This window comes from Neopsephotus bourkii, unplaced genomic scaffold (assembly GCF_033783945.1).
Source record: "Neopsephotus bourkii isolate Nb327-2 ecotype Australia unplaced genomic scaffold, CSIRO-AGI_Nbou_v1 NB_1572, whole genome shotgun sequence".
NCBI classification, from domain to species: domain Eukaryota; kingdom Metazoa; phylum Chordata; class Aves; order Psittaciformes; family Psittacidae; genus Neopsephotus; species Neopsephotus bourkii.
Window position 1 is genome coordinate 6,713,892 of NW_026902048.1, and position 19,821 is coordinate 6,733,712.

Sequence of the window (19,821 nt, forward strand, 5' to 3'; positions counted from 1 at the left end):
GGATACCCCCAAGATGGATCTGTGAAGATGAAGAGATCTAAAGGCCATCTGAAAATCACTCCTCAGAAGTGAAGCAGGAACAAGAGAGCTGGGCAGAAAGCTGATCATGAAAAGCTGGGGGCAGGGGGTTTGCTATATGAAGCTGGCAAGGGTCTAACAGGGTCCTTGTTCCTTCTCCAGCTGCTCCCAAGTCTTGCTGTCACTGGAAGAAAAAGCTGAAGAGAAATCTTACTGGTGATGAAAATCCCTATATAAGGGGGATAATTCCACCTTATTTTTTCACTTTTATTTTCAAGAAGACAGAACACTTAGGAAGAATTGGTTTTAGATTTGGGGATTTTAAGAGGGAGAATATTATTCCAGACAGTTTGCAGTAAAATTGGACAATGGAACAGCATTCATTATAGAGAGGTGAGGCAGAAAGCATACGGCTGCCAAGGCCACTACTCTTTAATGGTCTGGGAGAAAACTCACTGAGCAGCTAATAGTATTTTCCTTGGGAACTGTAGTCAGTGAGTCTCAGGTGGGAAGGGGTTTAGGAACCAAGCTACACCACAAACTTACATTGATCCAGGACCAGAATGAGATAAAACTTGTCTATAAAATGCCTGAGACTCAACTAATCTCTGTGACATAGACATCTAGGAACCATTGTAGATAGCAGATGGCTCTGAATGGTGAAAGGAGGTGACAGATTCTGGGCAGTGCAAAACCATAAGACCTCAAATCCTTATCACAAAAGTCAGTACTTGAGATTAAATCAAACCAGCTACCTTAGCACAGGGGGCTTACACAGCATTGCATAAAGCCAACACACTACAAGACATTGGGAGGGGCCTTGTAAAAACCTTCACCTCTGTTCTCCCCCCAACACACTTGCACACACACTGCCACATACAGCAAAAAAAATATCAAGGTTATGTGTTTCCTGAAATATGCTTGGCTGAATAAATACACTTACAGAGAACTCTTTATAAAGCAATAGCAGAATGAGTAACAGCTCATCACTACCATGGGAAATAAAAAGAAGAGTAACCCAAGTGCAATTCAGCCAGAATCATTCCAAACCCCAAAGGTTGGCCTCTTTTTTTTTTCCTTTAATGTGTCTGACATTTTATGGCATCAATAATGCAAACAAAGAGGAAATCATATTTGCAGAACACTAATGCACGGATGTCTAAAGCGAAATACAATACTGATTACTTTTTAAATGAAGCCACCAGGTTTTGATGTGCTGTGGTGGTTAAATTGGTCCATCAAACTTCTTCCAAAGCAAATTCCAGTCCAAAGCAACAGCTTGACCTTCTCTATAACCTTGTGTAGCCTTTTCAGCTGTATTCTGATTGGGGGTTAGTAAATGTTAGTTTGAAGCAATCTTCTTGATAGGCCTGATTACAGAAATATGAGGGGCACACAACTTCATCTGAAGATGAGGGGAAACTATGGGTATGTCCCCTCTTCATAGGCTATCATGACATGTAACAGTCCTTCATGAAATGTAACAGTAAGCCTACTATGAAGACCTGTGGATGAGATGATGGGTGGGTTCTGAAAGAGATTTCTAGAAGTACTGTTGAGAGTTTACACTTAGGGTTAGTGGCTGATCTTTTGTGCACTTGCTTGTCTCTTGCCTAGAACCTTCTGCAGATGACTACAGAGCAATGTCTGAGTATGAAAATAAGTGTATGAATAAGACAGTGTGGCAAAAACACACACAAAACCACCCTTCCCTTCCTCTTCCATATTTTTAGATGCTAGGGTTTCGGGTTTTTTTTACAAAGTGCATCTCAAAGATGCATCTTGAGAACCACAGACAGGATTGTCTCTGCCCACACAAGGGTGAGGAAGCTGTTGTGCTTCTGCCTGGGAAAACTTGCTGCTCAACCTACTCATACAGCAAAAGACAGAATGGCTTAGGTTTTGGCCTATGCTTCCAACTTAACAGCAGAAGCATTCAGTTCGGGAGTCAAGAAATGTCCTCTGACTTGCACTGACTGAACTGCGTGAACTTCTCTAATTCACACAGGTTTGGTTTGGTAGACAGAGTTAAGAGTGTGGTTGTGGGTTGGTGGGTAGGATTGGATGCCGTCATCTCACATCAGCTGGGAGTTTGTTTGCCATTTAGTCCTGAATCATGTTTGAGCAAAGCATTGTGTGTGGGGATTGTATATGTTGGAGTTAATCAGTGCAAGCAGCTAATTGCCACTGGTTAACTAGTGGCTTTTAATTAGGGCTGTGATGCTGGGTGGATATGTGACGGGAACTGTTTGTCACTGGCAAAAAATGTCAGCTTTGTAATGTAAAACTCTTTGGGGAAATTAGGAAAAAAAATAAATAAGCTGGAGCTACTGACACTTGAGCATGGTAGAAAATCTGTTGCAGAAGAACTGGCCTGGATGAGGTTAGAGTCATGCTCTGCTGAGGTCAAAAATGATAGCAGCTGCTCCCCGACCCCTTCTCCTGTGCAGAAGGGTGGGACACTATGGGCTTCAGCTGGGATTTACAGGAGATACACTGTGTGCATCACAATGAGCTTTGCTGTAAAATTCACTGCACAGAGGTTAATCTAGATGTCAACACTGCCTGACAGCAGGAAAATTACTCCGGGGCAGTGCTCCTTCTGAAGTCTTAATATAACAGTCAATTCCATCCTGCCTGCAGGAAATGAAAGTTTTCTGCTTTGTGTGTGGAATCATTCGGCGCCAATTTTCTCACTGTTTGAAGTCCAAACTGTTTGTGGTCTTGGGATTCACCTCACATTAAGACTTTTGCTTCATTTAGAAACTCTGCTAGTGAAGTCCTGAGACTGCAAGGACAGGAACTGCGTAGGGAGAAAAAGAAGAGGGCAAGGGGGGAGAAATTTTATCTCACCTACAGCATCAGAATCAAACAGCTTCACCAGTTCTGTGCTCTGAAAGGGAGTGAATGCAGAATCTATCAAGCAGCAAAGACTGGGGAGGTTGGGAGCCAGCAGAAAGCAACAAAAAGCGTGCAAGAAGACTTCTGGGCCTCCCAGAGCTATGATTTTCTTTAGAGGTACTTCAGTCCTTCCCTGCTGGGACCTTGTCCTAAGGAGCCAGTAGTTCAGCAGTTAAACACCCCTCAGAACAACTGCTCAAGTTCCCAGTTGTAGGATCAGTTGCTTGTGCTGGGCGGGAGATCAGTTCCTATAGAGGACTCTTGATGTTGTGAGGAAGCAATGGCTAGATTTGTTGTTCCTCCTTTCCTCTTGGAGAGATGCTACAATTGTGGGACTAACAGAAGGGAGGAGGAACCAATGGTCACTCCTTTAGTCTGAAAACATCTGCCAAATTTGGTCTGTGAGAAACTGAAGCCATTGAGATGAAACCAACTTATCAGTCCACTTATATTAGGCCCTGAAGAGAGCCGTAAGATTGTGTCCTTCTTTCTCTTTGGTCTCTTTTGTCTTTCCTTAGTACAGTCTTTCAAAGTTGCAAGCAATGGGACTCCTATCACTTCTCTTAGGGAGCTGTTTCATGACTCAGTAGTGTACTGAGAAGGAAAGATAGGTTCAGAAGATTGCAATTTCCAGTTCAAGAGATTCAGGAGGTTCCTGCATTCCTCTTGGAGCAGCCATTGAGGTCTCTGCCTGTGTCATTTATGACACTGACAGCTAGAATGGATGTTTCTCCAGACTTGAAAATCAATATCCCTGCTTGCAAGACAAACGGAAAAGAATTTTTAGGACTTAGCAGTTAAGAAACATTACATGTGCACTGTTGTAAGAGATGGGGTGGTGAAGGCACCTTAGAGTCAAGCAGGTTTATCCACTCCTGGAAAGCAGTGCTGAGTGGGGAACTTTCCCTTTTTTCTATTTTTGGTACCTTCTTTAAGATGACGCGCTGAGCAGAGTGGCACATGAATACCTGCCGTCAAGTGTTCAGAACTGCTTCTGGTTTTGTGGGCTTGCAGTGACCTATTCTTCAACCCATATTCTGAACTAAAGGAAACTCATGTATTTGAGTTCTGGGAAATAAAAGCCTTTCACATGAAAGGAAGCAGCTCATTTAGTATTATACTTCTGCCTGTGACCCTAAAAAAAAAGAAAAAAAAGCATAACTTTCTCAGCTCTTCTTCTTAGTTGTATTTTCTTATTAATATCACAAAAAATAACTGCAAACCCTAGCGTTTGTTTTCTACCTGAAGAAATGATCCCTTGTTTTTACCAGTTTCTGTCTCCTTTTTAAACCAGTATGCACCCAGCATTATAGCTAACTTTTCCTGGAGATCCAGTATGTTGCTCTTTTCTTCTGATTTTGATTGTATGCACTGTGCTACTTAAAATTCAATGCCATACTCCTGAAACCAGTCTCTGTTGCCCAACCCAAGATACTCACTTGCCTTCTAAACCCAGCATTTCCCTTTCCTTGGCTTTTTTATTTTCCCACATATTTTCTCACCTTATTCCACCCACTCCTGGGGACAAGCAGACAGCTCCAAGCTAACCATGTCTCTCAAGCAAGCAGCATATCTAAAGGCATTCCAGATTTTTCACGTTTGTCTGTGCAGCACATGTTCTCCATCACCCGTCTGCAATTAAGCACTCTGTGGACCTGAGGATAGGCCTGCAATGAGGCAGGCTCTTTGTCACCCTCAAAATACACGCATTGAGGGACATTAAAGACCAGATGGGCAAGCTTTGTGGGAGACAGGACGGACTTTCAGTCTGTCAGATCATTACATGTCTTCCCTTTGCCACATTTCAGCTTTCATCTTGCAACCTGACAGACTTGGGTTGAAGGAAAAGTAACGGATGGAGAAGACAAGATGGGTCACTGATGAAACCCTAAAGCTGGAGCCACATTTGCTGCCCACAGTTTGCATCCCTGGCATATGATTGCCATCTGTACTGTGCACCAAAATAGCACCTTCACCTCTAAGAAGGCTTCATTTCAGTGACACCCTTGGGTGACTGAGTTGGTGGTGCTAAGAGTTTTTAATTTTAGGGAGCAGGATGAAGCTGGGATGGGGAAGACTCCACAGCCCCTTCTCAGCAGCGCTCAAACCAGTGGTCCTTGGAGCTCCATTACAGATGGAAGAGCCTGGGTGGTGGGACCATCTACCTGGGCATGCTGGAAATTAGGCCTGGCTTGCCTCACATCGAGGGGAGACCTGTTGGTGTTCCCAGGCAGCAGGGATAGATCTCTGCTCTCAGCAGAAACATGGCAATGGGATGTATCTCTCCTGGAAATGAAGAAGGAGCATGAACTCATTTCTCCTTGCCTCCAAACAGTCCCCATACTCAGAAGTGTGACACTTAGTTACAGTTTCCCCCCAAATCTGCTTTTCTTCCTCCCCTCACAGTCATCAGGGCCACCCCAGAGCCCATCTTCCTACAAGGAAGAGCACTATCACCCGTGTTGATGATCAGTTCCACTTGTGGTCCAGGGAAGATGCTTCTCGAAATGAGGTCTCAGTGTGCTCATCAGGAACGCAGCACAGCTGCTTTCCTTCTTCCCCTCCAAAACTATCACGCCAAAAAGGGATGCAGCAGTTTCTGTCATGTCTTCCAATCAAAACCAACCTCCTCTGTCTCCCCAACAAACCTCCATCCAGCACCAGCAAGCCAAGGGTCATGAAGGAGCAGCAGCAGCTGGGGAGATGTCACACTGCAGAACTGCAGCTTATCCTGCTCTTCTGAGCAATTGTTCACAATTAACCTTGATAGAAGGACCTTTTCCTGACACAGTCACTGCACTTTGTGGGGTTAACAGTAAAGCAGTCAGACAGCCTAAACCATGATCTATCCACTTCACATCTTCCGGGGACCCATCTCCTTGCCTTTCATGGACTACTTATTCCTAAGCATGTAGCACCAAGGCTAGGTGTCATGCTTGGCTCCTGAGCTCGTCTCACTGTTGTGACTGTAGAAAGAGGTGGCAAAAGGGACAGGGTGATGGTGCTGGGAAGGAAGAAAGAAGGATGGAAAGGAGGATGTAGTTGCTGTGCAGAATGGTGACAAGGAAATCTCATCAGCAGTGTCTGAAAGTGATTTGATACTGTAAAGGCCCATGACATTGGCCAAAAAGGAAATGAGAGGATGAGAGCGAGAGAGGGATGGACAGAATGGGGCCTTGCACAATCTGGCACAGTGCACAAGAGCAGAAGCCATTTGGGGTAAGAGACAGGCAGCCCCACGAGGAAAGGGGTTTCTCTTGGAGACACTGGGCAATTAACAAACATCATTGGTTCTCCCTTTGCAGAGAATCTCCAGTACTTTTAGCCAAAGCAGCCTTCATGCAGGCCAGGGCTAGCAACCCTTCAGCTAATCTTTTTCACTTTAAGAAGAGGACCTAAGTAGGCAGACAAGGAAAACTGGATGTCATCTCCCAAAGAGGGATCCTGCTATTGAGGGATGGCATGGTACACTATTCTGGTGTGCAGACTCCCAGTGCTGGTCTTCACCCTTGTCCCTGGCCACGCCATCTCAGGTGTCCATGCTGTGAGCTGCTGGTGCCTGCTGAGTGGCACTCTGCCCAGCCTCCACTGGCACAAGTCTGTCCCAATAGCCCAAATCTCTCTAACATGCAGAGGAAGGTTGTACCCTTACTCTCATGCTGTGGGTTATTGCCATCCATCACCTCCCACCCCAGGCTTGCCACTGATCTTTACACAAGCACAGAATAACCCTGTGGTCATTGCCGCCACCACAGAGCTCCTTGCAGCAGTGTCTCCTGGCTCTGTCTAGAACCGTAAGCCAGGTCATGCCAGAGCCATGGGTGGGAAGTATAGGTTGGCAAAAGACAAGGGGATAAGGAGAGGATGCAAAATCTTCCCTTTCAGTAGCCAGCCATAACCAGAGTCACCTATCTCCCCTTGCATCCTGGCCATGAGCATTACACTGGCCATGGGGAAGGAGCCAAGATCCTGTCTCTTTTTTCCCCCATTTGCATTCCCTTCCAGTCAAGAGCCAGATCCGAGCAGGCTATTTTTGTGCCAGCAGTTGTTCCCTTCTCAAAATTGCCTTGACAATGCCTATGCCACCCATTCCTGTCCTCCTGAGAGCAGCTGCTAAGCTGAGGTTCATGCTCATCCTCCATTAGCCACAGGAAAAGAAAAAAGACCCAGAAAGGTTTTATATTCTCAGCCCAGACCGGATTCAGCCTCTGACTCAGCCTTTCCCCAGGTTGGGATTGTTTCCTGCTCTAGGGAGATGGGCTGCAGGGAGGATGCTTCTGTCTCTCCCTCCCTGTCCCCACCACCCCCTGTTGCTGCCTGTCAGGCCTTTCTCCTCATTGAGATGCAAGGCTGGCCGCTGCGGCCATCCGCTGAGCCGTCTGCTCCTGACGGCACCTTCCCCTCCTTCCCCCCCCTCCCGGGGCTGCCTGTGGAGCCATTCTTCAGCCTCTGCATTTCACAACAGCTCAAAGGCAGATGCATCAATCCTTTCAGGGGATGGGGACGTGAGGAGAATGGCAAGGAGCCTGCAGGCAGGTGTTGGTAGGTTCCCAGCCATCTCACAAGCCTTGTCCCCCACCCCTGTCCCCCACTGGCTCGTGCCTGAGGCTTAGACTGAGGCATTGGGGCAGGGATAGGAAAGGGAAGAGGATGGGGAGGAAAAGCGCGGCTGGGGTATGCTGACCCCGTAGGCATGCTCAGCCGGGATGCAGGCACTCTCCCAGCCTCCCCTCCACGAGGGGAGCAGGGATTTAATCCTGTCTGCTGAAGATTTACACCAGGGACTGGTGTAGAGGGCTGAGGAAGGGGGCACAACCTCATGGCCACTAACAGAAGAATGAGGAGAAAAAGGAGGGGTGGGAACAGCGGTTGTCCCTCCTGCACTGAGCACCCTGTCTCGCACACTGAAATGGGTTGGGGATGATTCAGGACCGGGTCTCCAGGACCTCCCTCTCGACTCCCTGGTGCAGCCGCTTTGGTCCCGCTGCTCTCCCAAGCCCTGGCAGCAGTCGGCATGGGGTGGGAGGGTCGGGGTCCGTCCGGCTCGCGGTCTGTTGGAGGGCATCTGGCTCCCGGTGCGTGTTTTACCCGTAGGTGCCACAATCCTTTGACTGTGTGTTCAAAAGCCTCGAGTCTATACATTTAAGAATCAGCAAATTAGAAAAATTGTCCTGAAATGTTGGGAGGGAGGAAAAAAAGGCAGGAAGGCAGAGAGGCATGGGGAAAGGAGGGAGGGGCTTGGTAAAAGAGAGTTCATCCAGGGTCACTGCCCTGGCTTTGTGCCCATCACCTGCGGGCTGGGAAGGAGGGAGAGAGGGAGGCAAGGACGAAAAGGGAGGACTGATTTCACACATTCAGTGCATATCATACAACCAGGGCAAGGCTTTCCTCCCAGGGCTCCTACCCCGGGTGGCATCGCTGCCGTAGCCAGTCTAAAGCCCTGCCCAGCAGCCCGAACCATACTCACAGCAGGGTTACAACCCACTGCTTCATTGCTTGGGGGAAAGATACCCTCTCCTTTCTTTCTCTCCTTTTTTTTTTTTTTTTTCCTGTTTTTTTAATTATATACCTTTTTTAAGTATTTTTTCTCCTTTTTTTTCCTTTTTTTTTTTCTTAAGTCTTACATTTTTCTGTAACAGCAGCTTCTTTCTGTATTGGTGTGGAAGTTATATATAGAGAGATATCTATAAATATATATAAGCCAAACTGCCTTACAGGTTGTTGTTTTGTGGGATTTTTGTTGGTTTGCTTTCTGTTTTGTTTTGTTTTCAGTGTTGTATGTGTAGCAGGCACTTGAGTTTATATGAAGATGTTTGCTTGGGAGCTGAGGGGCAAAGGATTTGGGGAGGGGGAAAGGGAAGGAAGGACGGAAGGAAGGAGAAGGGACTTCTGACAAGTGGCCACTGCTAGCCAAGGATGTCCAGGTAGATTGGTGTGGCCTTGCCCAGAGCATGAAGGATCTTGTAGATCTCCTTGATGTTGAGCCGTTGCTGAGGTTCTCTCTGCCAGCAGCCCAACATGATGTCGTAAACCTCCTTGGGGCAGACTCGAGGCCTTTCCAAAACTCGACCTTGGGTAATGCACTCAATGACCTATAAGAAAGAAAGACAGAAAAGAGAAGCTGAACACCATTTGGGTGGCTTTTGGGCGATATCCTGTCCCAGCTACTTCTTGGCTGATGTGGTATCATGTAGTGAATAGGGCCCCTGAGAAGCCAAGAGGTCTGCAGATCCTCAGTGCTCACCTCTTTGTGACTTGTTCATGTTAATTTTACAGTGAGTTTGTCTCCAGCTGCAGTTTTGCAGTTCCCCAAAACCTTCCCTATTTGGCACCTACCCACCTGAATGCACTCTCCAAACAGGAGGTCACAGGCAAATGAAATGAAGTTTTAATTTATTATATCAGGTTTTCCTGCTAAGTGAAGAAGAAAAAAAAAAGAGCTTTAAAAGCCCCCAAATAAAGTAACATTTTGCACAGCTGAAGTAGTATTTTTCTTCCCTGAAAATCAAGAGACCTTTCCATTGCAAAACCCAGGAGAGTTCTACAGTGGAGAGTTCAGAGCATCTTTTTCTACCTTCATCTCTTTGCTTCATTTTAACATAGAAAATCAGCTAAAAGAATGAAATTTCATCTCAAGTCTCATCTGTGATGGAGGAAAATAAGTCTGCAGTGTTAAAACCGTGCTCTGGGTCAGGTTGGTGCTGCTAACGAGAGAAACATGAGTGGATAGCACTAAATTCTCTAAGGAGGGATGCCACTGAAATGGACTCCCCTAGGTGTTTGTTTATGCTTTGTTCACTGGAGGAATGGGCATAAAGGAGAGGGAGCTATGATTTGTCAGAGAGCTGCTATTACCATTCTGGCCTCCTTGGTTGGAGTTGATGAGTCCCAGCATTGCAATGTGCAAAGTGACCTGCCATGCTCTGCAGATAAACACAGGTCCCAAGCAGTGTGTTGAGGGAAGCCGCCCAGCAAGAGGTGTTTGGAATTTATCATTTATGAATAGTAATGGGCCTGCCACACAGCTCAACAGATACTTATCACACTGCTGTTTGAATATAAATACAGAGGGGAGAGATTAGGACCTGCTGAAAGCGGGTGAGAAAGGCACAGCACGCAGAGAAGCCTGCATTGCCATGAAGCTGGTGGCAGCAGTGACTTGGAGAAGAAGGTGAGTTATGGTTTCTGACAGGTCATCCTTAACATGCACAGGAGCCCAGTGAGCCCTTTCTCTCCATGGCAAAGAAAGGACATAGACAGAAGCTGAGGGACTGGCTGAGGCTTTCAGACAAGGTGATGCCCTTCCTCATTCCTCTGTTCAGGCAGAGTCTCTTCCAGCCTTGAAAAAACCTGTTCTTGGGGCTATAAGGCCATGTGAGCAGCAACCCAGCCTCGCTAATGTCCACAGCAGCAGTGATGCTTGACCAGCCTGGTCATTGCTCACAGTCCTGTCCTGGCAGCCTGGAGCTTGGCACAGACTCAGTTAACCTGAGCCCTTAGTTCTCAGAAAGAAGTGAAAACAGCAAAAGGAAAAGGAAGAACAAGACTTTTCCCCAGGGATCTGTGCAGATCTTAACCAGCCTATATCCCTCAAGGTTAAGGGTGACTGTTCTCAGTCCTATTGCCCTGCAAAGGAAACTGAGGCAGAAAGCATTGGGGTAGCTGAGCTGTCATATTCCAGCATATCTATCACCCATGTACAAGCTACATGTGCTTGTTTGTGTGTGTTTGTATTTACCCTCCCAGGGAAATGCAAGAGTGGTTCATTAAATAGCGTGACAAATAACTTCTGTCGCTGTCGATTCCATTGTTTGTGTCTCTAAAATGTTTGCGTGTGCTACTTTGGGATATACAGTCAGGCCCCATTGAGCACATGAATGGGCAAGTATTAGAGCTGTAAAGCAACACCTTGGATTTGCCATCTCTGCAACTCACTTAATTAAGGGATCTATAGCCAGAAAGCAGAAAATGCACATTTCTCATTACAAAAGGTGAAATTTCTGAAATCCATTAGATACACAGTAGGATAAAAATGTGCAAGGTTCCCACACACTGCTATGTAATGCAGCTTATTCCTCTCTATAATACCCCCTGCTATTCCAAGCAAAAATCTTCCAATGCATTTCTGCTGATGTGCCTCAAACCTCTGCTCTGACACCCTGCTAATCCCAGCCAGCCTTCCCTCCACATTTTTACAGTGCAGCCCTATACTGATGGGCTGCAACTTTTGCTATTCAAAGAAATAACAGGGAGAAAACAGATCCTTGGGTTCCACCTTTAGTGAGCTGGAATAGATACATACAATAGATAATGCAATAGATATCCCCATGGTAAAAAGCCCCACAGAAACGTGCCACATATAAGAGGTTTTGAACACTTTCTCACAAACTGGAGGCTGTAGTGAAAGCATCAGCTGTGAAGGAAATTCAGGGCATTACAATAATGTAGATCCCAGCAGTAATTTGGGTAGCCCCAGTTCTGGCATCATCCAAAGAGTTTATCAGATGTGGTTGTTGTGGAGGTATGTCAGGAACTTAGAAGGGAGAGACTGAGGATGAGCCAGTATATGGCTTTGGCAGGGCTTTTTCATTCATACCTCAGTTTACCCATCTCTTAAATGGAGATAACAACATTTCTGCCATGGCTTCACCATGGAGGGGACCACCACAAACTGCTTTACAAGCAGTCTAGAAAGGAGAGATGATAAAAAGTAGTTTTCAGCTGAGGTGTCTCAGCACTGTTGTACCTCTGTGTTTGAGAGCTGAAACCAGGGCTGCTTCCCATACGTGAAGATCTCCCAGAGGATCACCCCGAAGCTCCAGACGTCACTCTCTGTTGTGAACTTCCTGTACATGATGCTCTCCGGAGGCATCCAGCGGATAGGCAGCATGGTGTGTCCTCCAACCTGGGTGAGGGCAAAGGCACGAGGAAATCTGAGTGATGAGAGCCCTGAGGAAGGGGTCAGCCCTGACATGATGTGGTGACAAACTCAGGGCCTCCCTGTGAGCTCCATAAACAAAGAGCTGTTCAAAGATGCTGGGCTGGATACTGCCTCCCCGACCGCCCATGGGCTCACCCACCAGTCCCACCTGGTTAACATGATGGATAGGGAGGGAAGTGTATCAAGATAAATGACGTCCTCTCCTCCCAAAACAGGCTTGTAAAGAAATCATACGACAAAACGCCAACAGCCTGCTCCAACCCCAAAGTCTGAGGAACCAGGAGGCAAGACAAGAAACAAGTATTGCACTGAGTATTGCAGGGCCTCTGAAACACCCACCAGAAACACAGATTGAGGCTTGTTCCTCTTTAGTAAGGTTTTCTACAAGCCATGCACAGGCATCTGCACCTCACCTAATGGCGTAAAAGATTTTGTGCTCATAAAACTGTGCTACAGGCCCTTTCGAAGAGTGCTTTGAATATGTAAGTGACTGCAGGACCACACTGCAAAAAGGCGGTCTGTTTGAAAAGAATAGGCTCTTATAGGCAGGTATATGCCAAGCATATAATAGAGGAAGGAAAGCCAGCCCCTTTGGAGAGTTTGGAAGTGGAAAAGCCTGAGGGCAAAGTCCCCTTTGGATATGCCAAGCTAGGGAAAGCCACTTTCTTAGACAAGATCTACCTTTCCCTAGGGCATATGAATCCAGCCGGTATACAGCAGGTTTGCAGGACACATGCAGACAGTTTCAAAGCAGATGGATTTACCTTTGGGTTCACTAGAGGTGTCTAAACAAGTGTCTCTGAGCAGGACAAGTTTTTCTCTGTTCTGTCCTTCTACATAAGAAGCACCATCTGTGGGGAAATAGCTAATTGATAAGACCAGCCGGTGCTGGAAGCAGGATGGCTGCAAGTCTCCAGCACTCGCTTCTGCTGGGGGCAAAGTGTCTGAGGGTTTAGTGGTGATGAGAAAAAGCACTTTTGTGGCAGTGCTTAGAAGGCGGCTTGTCTCATTATGGACACCAAAACAGCAAGTGCTAGTAAATCAGTAGCACCACAACTGCATCAAACAGGCTGAAATCCCTCCGGTCCTATGAGGGATGAGGGGAGAAGGTATCTGATATTTAGGTTTCCACCATGTGTAGCTATTGAAAATAACAAGAGTGTTTCTTGTACAAACAGAAGCTCTTCTCTGAGCTGCCAGTTTTCCCAAGCTGCCACAGGTTTCTTTGCCTGATTGAAACAGAATTAGTGTAGGGAAGGGTCAGTACAGAGACACAGGGCAGGGCTTGGAAGCAAGAGGGAATAGGGTGTGAAATGGGTATGATGCTTTGCAGGCTTTCTGCACAGTGGGTGGGAGTCAGACTGTGCTGGGGTTTGACAGAATTTGGACCCAGGTTTGCAATGTTGTCCTTGGAGGTCTGCAGAACAGCCCTTCTTTCTATCTCTGAAACACACCCTCCCTCAAAAAAGAGAAGGAGTTTTAAAAGTCTCAGGAACATCTTTGTTTCCCGAGTGCTCAGAACTTCGATGCAAGAAGATAAAAAGCTCATTGCAGCTCTACACCTCCTGTTTAAAGATGGCTTGGTGGTGTGTTCTCAGCTTGCTGCTCTGAACTCCCAAGAATGTTCTCCCATAATGAAAATGGAAATACACTTTTCTCTGTTTGTTCCTTTGAAATCCCGGCTGTTATTTCAGCTCTTCCCTGCATTCCCAGCTTTACAAGTTGTTTTCCCTTTTTGTGAAGGGCTCTGAGGAAATGTTTTCAACAGACCAGGACATCCATCAAACCTGATTGTTGTAAAAACTGTTTTGTTCTAATGCTTATTTTATTCTCCTTTAAGTTTTCCTGCAATCTCAAAATAATTACTAGCAAAGCTTTCTACGTTTGCAATATCCTGTATCTTGCAGGATCATTTGAAATTACAGGCAGTGCAATGTACTGAGCACAGCTAACTCCCTTTTGAACAGGTCTTACAGCAGTTCGGACCCTATGAACCAGGTCTCCTCAGCTCATACAAACAGTGTGACAGCAGCGTTCTTTAAAGAGAGCCCTGATTTACACCACTTGAGGATGTGGCCCTGAAAGCAAAGCTGATAAACCAGTCCCATCTCAGTTCTAATAAGTTAAAGTTGAGGTATTTGGTCTCCCCTAGACACATCAGTGAGTAACTGCCAGTAAAGTGACATACAGAGTCAACAGTTGTCCCAGGGACATGATAGTCATGGCTTAGCTCATATGGTGGAGTCCAAGGATTACCAAAGCATTTCTCCCAAGCCTGTATGCCATGTGGGATATTTCTTTTACTAAAAAGTAATCTGGTAATAACTAATAATCAAATTAATTTGGGAAAAAAAAGTACAAACACAAAAATAAACCCAAGCGCTTCCCCGAAATGTCTGGATCCCAAAATATGTCTCAGCTGTGCTCATAGTTATTCTTTGCAGAGGTATTTTTTGCATCTCAAATAGGGCACCACATTTTTGAGCGCAAATGTTAATTAAGTCAAGTCTTGCACTTACCAACTAGCTGTAAGCAAAACAGGCATCAATTAAACTGTACCATAAAACCACTCCAGTGTCTAGCCTAGCACATAAGGCTGACTATTACATTTTAAAGCATTGCCTTTGACTATCCCTTACTGCTTCCCTCTCAAACTGATTAGGATTAAAATTCCCATTTCACAGATGAGGAAACAGATGCAGGAAGGCAAGGAAAGGCCCTGCTCTGAAGCTGTACAGTGAGTGAACACTAAGTCAAGTCTTCCTGGCCTGTAGTGAGCCATTCACTGTTATTTGCTGATGTAACAAAATGATTTAGAGCTGAGCACAGAGGGATTGTGCTACTGATGCCATAGGAAGCAGAGTGTGTCCAGGGTGATGGAAATCCTTTGCACAACATGTAGTGGCTATGAGCTGTGTTATGCCACTGTAGACTTGCACATGATTCCCACAGATACATAGTTCTTTTACAGGACCAGCTATTTCCCAGAAGCATAAAAGCAAAATGATGCTATTAAATCAGGCTGAAAAAAAGGATTCTGTGTTTTATTTTTTCAAAGCCACTTTACATGGCACATCTTTGGCTTTGGAAGCAATCATTACCACGTCTTTAGAGAGAAGCATTGTTTTTCTTTCAGTCAGACCTGTTTGTTCAGAGCTGGGCCTGTCAGGGTTCACAAAGAAGTGACCATGCAAGACTGATGCTCATCACAAGCATGCTACTTCTGAGTCTTTTCTAAACCAGACAAGTCATCTTCCTACCCCATCTTCCTCCCTTTCTCTTGGGAGCCAGGGATGGGGGAGCCTAGCCATCATGCAGCTTCATCTTCTGAAGGCCCCTAAGGGTAATATGTCCTCAAACAGTGGCATTGCAACATCCACCACCTGGAAGAGGGATTTGCTTTCAAGCAAACAAGGCAAGTAAATCCTCTTTTGTTTTTCTCTATAAATCCTATGATGCTACCAAGCTAACCTTTTCTCCTTGTTATTTTAATGCTTCATAGACCTGCAGGCTGGCCTCTTTATCCCATTGCCATGGCTGTCTATCTTTGCTTGACATTTTTAGTTCTCTTCCTAGATCAAACCCCTGTGCCCACATTGACATGTTATTTCCACTGCTTTGCTCTTTCAGTTTGCAGTACTATCCTGGTAACAGGTAGAGGAATTAGTGCATTTCCCTTAGCAGCCAAAGTTTCTGCTGTCTCTGTTTCAAGTGTCACCTATAGTATCACCTACTCATTTCTATTCTTTTCTAATGGATACTCCCAAATGCACAACCTGGTCTACAACCGCATGCTTCTGCTACTCTAGGGTACCTGGCCCCTGCTCTGCAGCCTCATTACACATCCAAGCCTGTAGACCTGCAAGATAACCAGCCACCCCCTTTGAGCAGCTTATTGCTGTATTAGCTATGACCCTTGGGGAGCTGGGGGAGGTTTGTGAAAGGCCAGCATTAATGGCCATTAGGGAGGGACATAATTACTTAATGCTAGTACAGCACTTTGAAGATGTAAAGCTATATAAGTGCTATGTATAAGTAGTATTATAAGGCTTGAGGTTTGCCTGCTACCAAGGAAAGCTGGTGCCTGGGGAAAAAGTTCTCCTTGTCCCAGCTTTCTGGATGATACCCAGCTGATTAGGAAGGGAAATGTGACATGTTATCCCCAATGAGTTTGACAGTACAGCAGCAGGCAGTGGAGCAGCAGCATTCAGTGAAGACTGTGCAATATATCTGAGGTTTGGGCCGCTAACAAAGGTACTATGGAAATAAAAAATGAAGGGCTGAAAAACCCTTCTGAGAACTTTGGACTGGTGGGAATTCAGATGTTAACCCATTAAAGGCAGCTCTTGGTGGGCAGCCCTGTTTTCCCTCTCCCAGCTTATACCCAAGCACCAGGGCTTCAGCCCAAAGCAGTATTCAGAGGGGAGCTACTAAACCATCCATTCCATGCTCATAGATGAATGTTGCTTTATGGATCTCAGCTAACAACAGAATTTGGTCTTGGTCATACTCTTACACTGTTTTATTTTCCTTTTTGTGCAGTTTCCTTCCTCATCTCAAAGTAAAATAAAAACCAAATCAGTGCTTTTGTTTTCCTTGGTCATTTGACATTCGCTTTCCAAGGTCATTTGACAGCTTTCTCCCAGTTCCTGGCATACTTCAGGGAGGCTCTGCTCCTGCCCTAGGAAAACCACAAGAACCAATGTAGGTGTCTTCATATGATACATCATTATTTGAACTTTCCTTCTAGGTGCAGGAAGCTGAGACATTTGAGTTTGTAAGGAATAATGTACCCGTATTAGAGACCTTGCCAGCTTCTCTCCAGGAAAATCCACCTAACACCCAGTCCACTCAACCTAGTGATAAGACACACACTGTATGATTGCTGTCTCTGTTCCTGCTGCTGTAGGTAGGGATAACTTGGGATCTTCTCTAATTGCAGACCTGGCTGTCATCCCAGACTGTGCTGCACCAGAACATATGTCCTTTAGTCCTCGGCTCTAAGAGCTGGCTGATCCCTGGAAGATACTTAGCTCTGAACCTTCCCCAGCAGCCAGATGTATGTCCCCATCAGGACACACTGATTCCTGATGCGGACAGGATGTGTTACGCAGCAGTTCTGGGCAGCATTCTGGTCCTAGGGAACCCAAGGGCAAGAATAAAAGCAATGCAAGCAAGAAAGCTGGAAAAGCTTTTCTGTTTGGCTAAGATGAGCTCTTGGAGAAAAAACAAACAACAAAACTGCTGCAGATCAAGCCTGTGTGAGGTGGAGTTTGACAGATCAGGTTGGGGTGGCTGCTCAGGGGCAAAGCAAAGGGCAGTACGTGCTCATGGCTGGGAATCCAGGAGGAGACACCCCTTCCCCACCTGCAGTCCTGGGTCCAGCAGCACTGAGACCTTTCCCTATCAGATGTGCATGTATTTCACCCGTGTGAGTCCTGACAGACTCCTGGGCACCTTTTGCGGAGCAGAGGGATTAGGTTGGACGTGCCAGACAGGGCTGAGCTTTGCTGAGCCTCAGCTGTCCCACACTTCATAGTTTTAGCTGTCACTTCAATAGGCTCTTAAGTACCCAAGTTGTTTGCCTCAGAGGTAGCTGAATTTAACTGCAAGTTGTGACTGGATGCTATTCCCAAGTACTTTAACTTCTTTATAGTTTATCCAGAAAGAAAAGTGCTACCTGTATCAGAGATTGCACCACTGCTGGGATTACCCTGGCATCAAAAAATCCCCAAGGTGTTCTAACTGAAAGGTATCATGCATTATGGCTGTACCAGCCCCAGGCTGATCCTCTTCTAAGTGATTCAAAAGCCATCACCACAAACTCTTGGCATAGCCCTGTCCTTGCCTTCAGGTCTTCTGCCTCTGCTGTTGCTGCTGTCAAAGCCAGGGCTGAACATAAGCATAAAAAGAGTCAGCAAACCACAAAAAGCTTCTGCCAAACATTTCAGTTTACTTGAGTTACTGTGCCCTCACTATGCAGCGTTCCGCGTGTATAAGCTCTGCTTTCTGGGAATGGCAGATACGATCCTCTCCTAACCTTCACTCTCTACTCCAACCACTTCTTCCATTTCAGGCTCTGGCAGTGCTACAACATGGGGCTTGATGCCTGCTCCCCTGCATGCTATGACTGAAGGCATCTCACAGCAATCTGCAAGGGAGCATAGAGGGGTTTTACAGGCACACAAAATGCACAGAGCAACCTGTAGCTGTTTCTACTACTTGCATGTAGCTGTGCTGGGCATCCAGCCTTGCCCAAAGGTGGGCAGGTGCCAGTCACCAGCTGCCAGAGGGGAATGGGTTGGATTTACCCAGACAGATAATGGAGAAAGGAACCAAATGTCCTTGTCATGAGGTGATGTAAGGAGCCAGATGGACTTGCTCAGGAGCAGGAAAGACTGACCAGGCAGGGTTAATGTGAAACTGAGAGAGGGGTGAACCCTTCCTGCTGTTTGGCAAGGGACTGTTTGTTCCCCCCAGATGCACACACCGTGTTTAAACATGAGTCTAAAAATAAAGCCTGCCATTGACATTGTTTTTCCTTACTTCATTTAACAGCCTACTTGCTTTATGACCTATAATCCTGAATGGCCGTGTAATTCGCAAGCAGGGACAGGAGCCCTTCTCCCCTTTTCCCTCTTCCCTGCTCCACTGACTGTGTTTTAATCCCACGGTTTTCAGCATTCCTAATGAGCCATTAACAAGCTGTCAATTACTTATGCAAATAGGGGGGGGCAGACACGGAGGGGTGGCTGCAGCTAGAGGTAAATTGTGCTACCTCAAACCAGCCTGATAAATTACTGCTGCTCTAAGAGCTGCCTGTACCCAAGAGTCCTCTCAGTTATATTATCTGCCATCTAGAAATGCCAGAGGTAATGCAGAGGATGCTTAAGAAAAGGGAAACAGAGGAGTAATCGCACATATATTTTTAATTATGTTTGCCAATAACGTATTTGGTGTGCTGCTTACCACAGATCACCTCTCTTCTTCCCAGAACTCAAAGCAGCAGCACCCACTGTTAGGAAGGGGCTGCACAACCGGCCTGCAGAGGAACGACGACCATTATCCCTTTTTTAAATAGAAGATGCTCCAAAATCCATGACCTCCAACAGCAGGACAGAAACTGTGAGAGAGCCCAGCCATTCAGGAGGGGAGCAGCTGTAGTTTGCAAAGCATCTAGTAAAGAAAGTGCTTTACTAGGTCTTAGCAGGTCCTAAAGCCCTGTGTTAACAGTTGCTGATAGAGCCTTCACAGATAGAGAGGTGACCAGCTTCCTGGTCCCATGGGCCACCTACTGAAAGCTTCTTGTGGTCCAGAACAACAGGACATAGAACTAGGATCTCAGACAACAGAGTAAAGTGGTGTCACTGGGGATGGATTCAGTGGTGGGAGACCCAGTGCCTTCCTAGAAGTCCCACTGCTAGGCTGTGTGTTGGCACTGGGAAACTGTGCATGCAGATGGTGGCTTCTGTGGTCTTTCGTGCCACAGCCACAACATGGGCACCACATCTGGGCTGTTCAAAAGCAAAAACTAAGCCACCTTTCTCCTAGTCACTGCCCAGGTTACAGCAGAGGCTGGGAAGACCCTTAAACATATTCAAACTGCAGCCATCAGATGGTTTGTCAGTGACAGTATGGATTTACCATGTTGTCTCTAGGCTGGAGATCCTTGCAACACAGGTTTTTAGGACAGGCCTGCTCAGAAACCTGCAATATCCATGAAACAGCACGGCTGTCAGCTGGTTCCAACTTCAAAGGGGATCTGTAGTCTGCAAAGACTGCATGTGTCAGCAGAAATTGCCCATGACTGATCTGCATTATCATTTTGCAGTGAGCTGGTAATACTACAAGAAGTGTTTAATAGCTCAAAAGCTAATCAGATAGAGGCAAAGTTAAACCATCATGATGCAAGAAATGTGTCCATCAGGATTCTGCTCTTTTGGCGACACAGAGAATGAAAA

General features: G+C 46.2%; 1 protein-coding gene across 4 annotated transcripts in view; it reads right to left on the reverse strand.

Moving 5' to 3' along the window:
- Positions 1–8,674: 8,674 nt before the first annotated feature.
- The window catches only part of NTRK3 (neurotrophic receptor tyrosine kinase 3), a 205,723-nt gene continuing 194,576 nt past the window's right edge, over positions 8,675–19,821 (reverse strand). For all 4 annotated transcript variants that reach the window (XM_061371323.1, XM_061371327.1, XM_061371324.1 and 1 more), the window contains 2 exons: positions 11,666–11,824; positions 8,675–9,011 (listed from right to left, as the gene is read on the reverse strand). In XM_061371323.1, coding sequence (XP_061227307.1) covers positions 8,826–9,011; positions 11,666–11,824 — 345 coding nt within the window. In that variant the 3' untranslated portion in view covers positions 8,675–8,825. The remainder of the gene's footprint in view (positions 9,012–11,665; positions 11,825–19,821) is intronic.